Source organism: Lactuca saligna, chromosome 6 (assembly GCF_052625555.1).
Source record: "Lactuca saligna cultivar CGN05327 chromosome 6, ASM5262555v1, whole genome shotgun sequence".
NCBI lineage: Eukaryota > Viridiplantae > Streptophyta > Magnoliopsida > Asterales > Asteraceae > Lactuca > Lactuca saligna.
Window position 1 is genome coordinate 174,852,861 of NC_136422.1, and position 10,668 is coordinate 174,863,528.

Here is a 10,668-nt window from a genome sequence, read left to right on the forward strand (position 1 = left end):
AGCTGAATCAGGAACAATTAGAGCAGATGTTGAGATAGTTGACACAGAGGGAGGAATCTCTGACATCACATCTCCTTGACTTTACGCATCCTCCATGGGCTTGGATGTGGAGAGCAGAATTTTGAGATCATTTCCTTATTCCCTAGTCTTGGTTGCCGAAGAGCAACTTCATTGACTTTAATAAGGAAGCCGTTGAGGAATCCTAGAAGAGGACCAAATTCTTCATCATTAAGATCAAGATCAATGTTTGTCGGGATATCATCACTAAACCCTGTGAAGTCAATTTCCTTCAAAAATTGTACATCACCATAGAGATCATCATCATCATCATCCTCATGAGTAGATTTAGTTTCATCCTCCATATGATAATCATGTTCCTCCACCACTGTGGATGTAGGAGAATCATGAATTTCCTCAAATTCTGGTTCAGAGGTTGAATGCACAATGTCTTCAGACTCCGTAGGGATGGATTGATCTTCCGATTCCGACCGATCATTTTCTTCAAAAATTCCGAATTTGATCAAGGGGAACTTTCCTTCAAAGATGAATTTTCCACCTCTCTTTTGTTTCATTAGCCGAAAAGCACTTGGACCAACGGATTTAAGATCCAAAGTTTTGTTTCCTCTTCGCAGCTCGGGATGCATAACATTGAAGATGATTTGCAGAACCAACGGATTTTATCTCTCTTATTCCCCTCGAGATTTAGAACCAACTCATTCATTATAAACTTCGATAAGTTGAACTCAACTCCTGAAGCCAAGGTTCTGATTGCTCCAGTGTTAGTTGAGGAGATTTCATTTGCACCGGATCTCCTGCCAGAAATACAACTCACAAACACATAAGCTAGATACTTCTAACAAGGAGGAAGCAATTTCTTGATAGTAGGGGGAAAAGTTCCCTCGTACCCCATATGGTCTAAAATATCCTGGATTTGATGAATATTAATTTCCATGGAGAATTTTGATCTGTCATCGATCTGGAGTGATTCCCGAATGATATTCTCTGACACTTGAACTTTCTTTCCTTCAATTGTAGCTTCAATGAATTTTCCATCCTTGTTGTCCTTCTTCACAACTGCGCTTCTCCAAAAGTCTTTGATCAGGCTTTGGTAAATTGCAGGACAGGTTGCTAATGCATGGACCATGCAACACTTCTTCAAACCATCAACAATGAACTTTAAATCATTGTGAGCTGTAGGAGGATCTTCAAGGAAAATAGCAGAGTTGTGAACCTTGGCAAATTCCAGGTCTCCCATCTTCATCTGAAAAGAAACACAAGCAATCATTAGGGCACAAACGATTTTGATTATAACGGAGATTCTACAACCACACATGAAAGTTCACACAGCCGCACACGTGCAAGTGTGCTACCGTAGCCGTACACGCTCAGCCGTTCACAATTCAATGTAGCCGTACATGGTTCAGCCGCACACACCCGTGTGCGGCCGTACACACTTTGGGTGGTCGCACTTCCAGATGAAACATTTGTTCCTTCGATCAAACAGCAAACAATGATTGATTTTTCATGAAAAATTTGTTATGAGAGTCATCTTCATGAGATTTACCAGAAATGTGCTTCGATTTCAAGAGATTTGATGGAATATTCAAAGTTTTAGAGAGAGAGAGAGAGAGAGAGAGAGAGAGAGAGAGCCGTGTGCGGTTGAGAAAATAAAAAATGGAAACAGTGCCGGTAAATTTTACACCGCACACACCCTTTATATACTCAAAAAAAATTCATTTTCTCCTCCTCAACTTTTTAATAATAAAAAAACGATACCCATACTCAAGTATTTTTCAAGAACAAACCATTTTGATGATTAAAAGTCTAAAATTTATTATTCCTAAGGATTTTAAAAAATAAAAACTAAAAGTAAACTTAAAACTAAGATAAAAATAAAAATAAAAATAGACTAAAATAAAATAAATTGGAAATACTAATAACCACAAATATTAAATTTAATTTTAATCCTATAAATTGTTTTAACCTTTTGAGATGAGGGATCAAAGTTGTTAGACAATCGTTGTTCATTTATCAATTCGATCTCCTTCATGAATAGATCTGGTCGATCGCCGGAAGTCCATTTAACACGAAAATTTTTGTGACAAATTTTGGACATGCTATAAGTGACAAGACATATTGACCCTATGTTACTAGATAAAAATTCCTAAGGACCGTCTATCTGACGACGACCAAGGATATTGTTGTCCACCTAAATTGAGCAGCGAGATCTACAGACAATCTATAATTGTTCAATTTTAGATGTACTAGAACATGTTTCCCGCTTCCTGATATACCCCAATAATCAAGAACTTCCGAGATACTCCTTACTTTAGGTAAGCAGACTATTATTCATAAAGAGGATAGATTCAGATTATTATTAATTATAGTTTTTAGAGGGATTGAGAAGTAGAAGGTTGCATTTGCTGTGTACCAGGTCGGATTGATAATCCCACAAAGGAGACAACATATGACTAACAGATAAGAAGATTTTCATAGATATAATATTTAGAGAAATAGATTTGCGTATATTGCAGTCCAGGTCAGATCTCTTCCAATCACGTAGAGGAGGCATCATATGATTAACAGTAAGAAAGAAAGAAAATAATTTTTTACAGACCTACTTTATCGGAATTCCCCAGTCGCCCCGTCAATACCGGAATTAAGGACAGAATCCGTACATCGAGGAAAAGTAAAACCACAGTTCTAGATACGGGTTCTTTAATGTGACTTCGGTATTCTCATGTATATCTCCCTACTCAAAATATTCGAGCATCGTATTGTCAGGCTAAACGGATCTATCTAGGTCAAGATTTGTCAAGTCACTTGATTTCTTAGGTTCATTTTTGCCTAGTCAAGTCCATTAAATTTTTCGTGCCTACCAGCACATCGAATACCGAGCCTAGACAATTCAGCTTTGGTATTTTACACAGATCCAGATTGCCTGTTATCACTTGTTGATATCACTTCCCAAATCATATCATGGAACACACACACACACACACACACACACATATATATATATATATATATATATATATATATATTAAATTTTTAATTTTCTAATGTTTTTGGATTTTCTAATTTTCTATTGTTTTTGTATATTCTAATTTTTAATGTTTTTGGATTTTTGATTTTTCTCCCCCTAAATTTGTGCATAAAATAAAGGAAAAGAAATTGCGCAAATTTATCCTAAACTAAATACAAAAAAAAAATCCTCAAAACAGATCATTTTCAGAAAATTAACTAGCACATCGAATCGAGCTTTGTTAAACGGCTTGGTGAACAGATCTGCTACATTATTATCAGAGCGTACGTGTTCTAGCCGAATGAGTGAACGCTCATAACATTCTGTGATAAAATGAATTTTGATGTCGATGTGCTTGGTTTTTGAGTGCTGGATCGGGTTTTTCGCAATTTGGATCGCAACCTCATTATCACAGAAAAGAGGGGTTTCTTGAAAATTCAAACCGTAGTCCAACAGCTGATGTTGGATCCAGATGACTTAAGAACAACATGCAGACATGACAACATACGCCGCTTCTGCTATTGAGGTGGAAACGGTATGCAGCTTCTTGCACTGCCATGAGACCAATATATCTTCCAGAAATTGGCATCCTCCTGAAGTCGATTTTCAGTCAAGCTCACACCCACCATAGTTGATGTCTACAAAAGCGTAAAGGTCAAATTCTGGATTTTTCGGATACCAAAGACCCAGTTCTGGGCAACCTTTGAGGTACTGAAAAATCCGTTTAACAGCAAGTAAATGAGAGAGTTTAGGATTAGCCCGGTAGCGATCACATTGACAGATCGCAAACATTACATCTAGGCGACTGGCAGTCAGATACATGAGTGATCCAATTATTGATCGATAGTGTTTCTGATCTACGGATTCACCTTCAAGATCAGAGGTCAGAAGAGGTCTTTCCGCCTTGGGTGTAAGAGCAAGTTTCGCATCTTGGAACCCGAACTTCTCCAACACATCATCCACATACTTGGCTTGGTGAATAAGGATTCCGGTTGAAGATTGTTGGACCTGAAGCCCCAGAAACGTGGTCATTTCCCCAAGCGAACTCATCTCGAACCGCTTCGTCATCACTGCTTCGAACTCTTTGCAAAGTTGTTGGCTTGTCGACCCGAAAATAATTTCGTCCACATAGATTTGAATAAGAATTTGATCCGGACCAACATGTTTGATAAATAAGGTTTGAACAATGGTACATCGGGAATAGCCGTGGTTGAGCAACTGCTGAGTTAGGGTAGCATACCAAGCTCGAGGAGCTTGATGCAGCCCATACAGAGCTTTTTCTAACTTGTAAACATGGTTGGGAAGCTTTGAATTTACGAAACCGGGTGGTTGGTCAACGTAAATCTCCTCCTTGACCTTGTCGTACAAGAAAGCCATCTTGATGTCCATTTGGTATACAGTGAAGTTCATATAGGAAGCATATGCAAGGAAGATACGAATGGCTTCCAAGAGAACGACCGGAGCATAAACTTCTGTATAATCAAGATCCTCAACTTGTCGAAACCCGTGAACCACTAATCTCGCCTTGTTGCGTACAATGGCGCCTGAGTTGTCTTGCTTATTCCGAAAGACCCATCTGGTGTGAAGAGATTTCTTTCCTTTTGGCAGCTCCACCAACTTCCAAACCCCGAGTTTTTCGAATTGGTTAAGTTCCTCATGCATGACGTCAACCCAGCTGGGCTCATTCAGAGCCATTTCGACATTTGTGGGCTCAATCTGAGAAATAAAGCAAGAGTAGAGACACATATTAATATCTCCACTCTAACTTCGCGTTTGAACACCGTCGCCCAACTGGCCAATGACGTTCTCTATTGGATGATCGCGCTGAACGTGTGCAGGGATCTCGTAGCTGATATCATTGACAGAGACTGGAAGAGTATGAATGTTAACCGCTCCATCATTTGCTGTGTGATCCATAGTAGATGAACAAGGTTCGGTCATAGAATCTGCTACAAACTATTCATCAATACTTTACGAAAAGAGAAGTTCCATCAGATTTGAAGTTACAACGGAAGTCTCGTGGCTCATGAACTCTCTTTCAAATGGAGTTAGAGGAGTAGCAGCAGCATCAGGAGAAAGTCGTTGAGGAGAAGACTCAGAAGAATCAGTGTGAAAAGAGGGCACCATTGGAGGATCAGAAGAAACCAGTGGTGGTCGGTAGACAACTTCGCCTTCTTCATCTTCAATAGTAATCTTTGAATTTGACGAAGATCCTGTTTGATCATCTGAGGACACATTGAATGATTTGAAAAGAGATGTGTAGTCAAATAGCCAATCGGGGCCTACTCTTTCATCTGTATCATTTTCTTCGAGCCAACGAACATCGAAAGATTGTACTATCTATTTTTTTTCTTGTTGTAAACCCTGTAGGTAGTTCGAGCAGTATATCCAACAAAGTAACAGTCATCAGCTTTTGCGTTGAATTTGGGGTTTGATTCCAAGTAGAGAAGGGTGCAAGGGCAGCTAAATACTCGGAAATGGATGACAGATGGCTTGTGTCTGTATAGAATTTTGTATGGTATCTTCACTTTGGATTTGTTGATCAGCACGCGATTTTGAACATAGCACGCCGTGTTAATCGCCTCCGCCCAAAAGAACACAGGAAGTTTGGAATCACAGAGCATCGTCCTTGCGGCATCTTTAAGAGTTCGATTCCTGCGTTCGGCAACCCTGTTTTGCTGAGGTGTTCGAACAGAACTGAACTGACGCACAATCCTACTCTCAGCGCAAAAATGGTCAAGAATTGCGTTCTTGAACTCTATTCCATTATCAGTACGCAGCGCTTTCACTTGATTGTTAGTCTGATTTTTTATCATCACAATGAATATTTTGACGAGGTCAGCGATCCCAATTTTGTTAGACAGAAAGAAAACCCAAGTAAACCAAGAGTAATCGTCTATTACAACGAGGTAGTATGATTTGCGATTGATACTGAGAACATTAACTGGACCAAATAAATCCATATGTAACAACTCGAGCACATGACTAATGGAGTTAATTTGCTTTGGAAAGTGTGGTTTCTGATGATGTTTTCCTTGAGCGCAAGAAACACATTTTTCAAATGTAATGAAATCTTTGACAGGTATTCCTCAGACCAGTTCGTTCTTTGCAATCCAATTCAGGTTCTTTGCATTAGCTTGACTGAGACGACGATGCCACAACATTGCATTTTGTTCAGAAGCTTTGGAGAAAAGACAAGTGACTTCGTCGGGGATGTTGCTGTTCATGTCTATAATGTAGGCATTCCCATCCTGCATAGATTTTACAAGAATCCAATCATCCGGAATGACAACGCCTGGCTTTAAGATCAGACACTCATTATCTGTGAAATGAGTGGAGTAACCATTGTCGCAAATCTGGGATACGCTTAGTAAGTTGTGTTTAAGTTCAGGAGCAAAGTTAACATTTTCAAAATTCAGTACACCATTTGAAACAGTTCCTTTTTGAGTTATTTTTTTGCCCTTTCCGCCCGTAAAGGAAACATATCATCCATTAAGAGTTTGAATGTTGTGTAGTTAGGATATGTCTCTAGTCATGTGCTAGGAGCAGCTGCTGTCGACATACCAGGGTCTGACGACATTCCTCCGTAACTGTCCCTGCATGATGAGCAGAATCATTTAGTTTTGGGGACCCAGGTCATCACAATCCTGGGTTGACCCTTTCCTTTCATAGATGTTCCATTTGACTCTTTATTTTCATTTGATTTAGAGGTTAATGGTGACTGATCTGAAGTTAATTTTGGAATCCACTGAAAGTTAGGTTTTGAAATTTTGTTAGTTTGCTTCGAGCCGGTGGATTTTCTACTCAAAGAGTTTGAAGATCCGGTCCTGCTCTTCGACAAATTCGACTTAGGCTTAGCCTGAGTTGATTTTGGCAAACTATTGTTGAATTTACGAAAAACTGGTTTATTCTTTTGAGAATTTACCATTTTCTTGATTGGATTTGTGTTCAAGTCACCATTTCGAGAACAAGTTCTGGGTGTTTTTCTAGTTAAAGATCGTCCCCGAAATTCGTTCTCTCCTCTTTTTGTTGTATGAGAAACAAACATCTGGTTCATACAATTTCTTGCAATGTGTCCAGCAGTGCCACAGTTAAAACATATTTGTTTATTATCAATGGTTTTGGCACTAGTATCGACAGATTGATTCTTTCTTTTTTTATATGTAACACTTCCACACTTGCAATAACCATCACAGGATTTTGAAGCAGATGTGGAAGGTGTAGAGACATTCAAATCAGAGTTAGCAGTTTTATCATAAACAACACCATCATTAACAAAATTATCGTACTGAAATAATACACCACCAGACACAAAAACATTAGTGTTTGATTTTGACACAGACTCATCACAGAAATTAAAACCAAACTTAGACACAGGATTATTTGACTCAAACGTTTCATCTTCATGCTCCCCAGAACTACTAATATATCTACACTTAAGATAGAAATGTTAGTAAGAAAATTCTCATGATTAAATTGTATTGTCTGCTCAGAAGCCGACTTTCCGTATACCATGTGAGGTTCTCTGTCAATTTCTTCTTGAGACAAGGGAATAGCAGTGTAGTTATGATTGAAGGGAGGGGGGACACTCTCAAATCCTAGTCCAACTTTTATTTGATTACCATGAGTGATATCTCTCCAGTGTATTTGACCTTTGATAATTTTTGCAATTGTTTCACTTGACCCATCGTATTTTTTGAAATTAAATTCAGCATTTTCAAAATGATTTTTCAATGTGTCAAGTTCCGCGGTTACAGCAACAAATTTTCTTTTGAGATGATTATAGTTCTCACATTTGTTGCTGTAATCCTCTTGCAATTTTTTAAAGTCCTTTGTTTTGTTTTCTAATTGAGTCTATAAGGGCTTTTGATTTTTCCTAAGTGTGTATCCCTCATATTTCAGGTCCTTGTTCTCTCTTTTGATTATCTCAATTTGATCTCTCAAAAATTTAACAGTTTTAATACAAGACTAAGAACATCCAAATTCACTAACCTCAGTTTTAACCGGTTCTGGAGTAGTTTGCACCATGAATGCAAACTGAAGATTCATCATCTCTTCTTTTGGATCTGCCTCTGTTTCTTCTTCAACTTCATCCTTGATTTGAGCAAGATGTGACTTTTCAGGTCCTAAAATGTTTAGGACTTGAATTTGATCTTCCCAGCTAAAAGATTGGGCCACCATTGCCAAGTTTGTGGACTGATTGTTTGAAGATGATCCTTTGTTGTTGTTGTGAACATAAGTCACTGGCACCATGGTTCTTTCAGAGTTCTCTCATCGATCGGATTTTGGACATTCCCTTGCAAAGTGTTTAGGTTCATGACAATTGTAACAACGCAACTTTCCTTTACTGAATCCCATTTTCTTGTCAGAATTTACACCCCAATTTTTCTTTCCTGTTTTCTTGGAGAATTGTTTAGCCCTGAATACTGCCATTGCCATTTTCCAAGTAATGTCCATCTCTTCCACATCCTCACGATGGATTTGGTCGAGGTCAATGAATGAGAGTTGTGGAGAGAGCTCTCCAGCCACAAAGGCATTGCAACAGTTCACTAATCCAGTAGCGAGAGCCATATCTTCCTCCTTTTCACTTGCAGATGAACTTTCATAACCAATTCCATGAGTTTGAACTAAAACAGTTGTGGAAGAACCAACTTGAGATATGTTTTGAGATTAAGGGACTTGAGTTTGTTGCATTTGAGGTATGTTGTATGGTAATGTTTGATGGGTTTCATAAGGTTGAACTTGAGGAACATGAACTTGAGAATGTGGATGAGTGGTAAAGCTTGAGAAAGCAGTGTTGTTGTTTTGAATTCCAAGATTAGTTGTAGAGTACGAGTTGACATGGTTGATTTCTCTTTGTTTAGCATCAAGATCAGAAGCTTTGATGATTGCCATTGTTTCGGCTAAGCTCAATCGGTTTAGGTCTTTAGTCTTTTTAATCACTGAGACATTCATGTCCCAGGATTTTGGAAGAAAATTTAGCAGCTTTTTGTTGATGTCGGACCTTGTAACCATCACACCATCAGAGCTCATTTCAGTGGTTAGTGTGATAAACCTTTGCAATTGACTTTCCAGTGTTTCTCCCAAGACGTAGTTGAACATGTTGAATTTTTGTCGGAGCATGTCTTGTCGGCTTTGCTTCATGTCTTCATTTCCTTCGTAGACTTCTATAAGAGCTTCCCACAATGCATTTGCTGATGTGTATTCACAAAATCCTTGAGCAATCTCAAGAGACAATGCCATGGTGAGTGTAGCGAGTGCCTTTTCTTGTTCCTCAACTCTTTCAAAGTCATCATCAGTGTAGTTTTCAACCTGTTTGTCAATTACAGGGCCATCTTCTAGAGTTGATGTAATCCGAATTGGACCTCTTAAAATACTTCTACAAATTTTGAAATCTTGCATCTTGATATACTTTTCAATTCGATATTTCCATTCAGGAAATCCTTCTGCTGACAACAATCGGGGAATTCGAGTAGTTGTTTCCATAATTGCATCCAAATCTTGATGAGCAATCATGCTTTGAGATTCCATGTTGAAAAACTTAAATGATTGTTACCGCACACACAAAGTATAGCCGCACACAAAATTACCCTTAACCGCACACACAATTTTATACTTAACCGCAACTCCAACCGCACACTAAGCAGCACACTCAACAGTCCTCGAATTCAATTTAGTAAGTGTAACCGCACACACTTAACAACACACATAACTTAACAGCAAACCCAACCGCACACACTTAACAGCACACTCAACCTTACACACCTTAACAACACACCTTCAAACAATTCAACGGCACACGCACATCTTCAACAGCTAACCGCACACCTTCAACAATTAACCGCACACACTAAAAATGTCACCCACACACACAATTTTCCTAGATTTTTGATGAAACTTGATTTCAAACTATTGAAAACAATAATCAAACAGCAGTTCTTTGATCAAATCAGACAAATGCACTTCAAAAACAGTGAAATTTTGCAACCTCACTCTAAAATACTTCAATTAATACCAAATTAGCTCTAATACCAATTGTTAGTCCCCAAAACTATAGATCCAAATCAGTAATCAGTGAAGTAATAACAATCAAACTAGAGTGTAGAAGGAGTATAAGAGAAATAACATCAAGCATGCACATATCTATTGCTCATAAATGTTAGGTACACTTTGAAAGTACACACACATACATCACTGTTCAGCAACAAGTACAATCTGACACAAACCAACCCCTATAAATAGTACCTTCACCAGCACACGAGTGTGTAGCCATACATGCTTGTGCGGCCGCAAACACTGTGTGCGGCCGCACACACGAGTGAGGCTGCACACATACTCCAAGTTTAACCACTACACTGCATTACATACACTTCCACCCTAATCAGATCTATACAAAATTAAAGCCTAGCTCAAACCACAATATTATAGACTATCACGGACATTTCTCAGACTAAGCAAAGTCATGGAGGGCCATACAAAAAACCAAATATTGTTTAAATTTGTTTCTTAAACATCAAACGACCAAGAGGAAGGAAATGATTACCTACCAAGAGAACTGGAGGACGAAGAGCTACCTTTAGGTTGGTTCTCTTCAGCACCAAGATAGCTGCATAATTGGAGAAGGCCTTCGATATCAAGCTCAC

General features: G+C 38.6%; 1 protein-coding gene across 1 annotated transcript; it reads right to left on the minus strand.

Annotated features, from left to right (window-relative positions):
* Window positions 1–8,695: 8,695 nt before the first annotated feature.
* On the minus strand, window positions 8,696–9,556 carry LOC145003140 (uncharacterized). Its single transcript, XM_078962278.1, has one exon. The coding sequence runs from the start codon at window positions 9,554–9,556 to the stop codon at window positions 8,696–8,698; it is 861 nt and encodes a 286-aa protein (XP_078818404.1).
* Window positions 9,557–10,668: the final 1,112 nt, after the last annotated feature.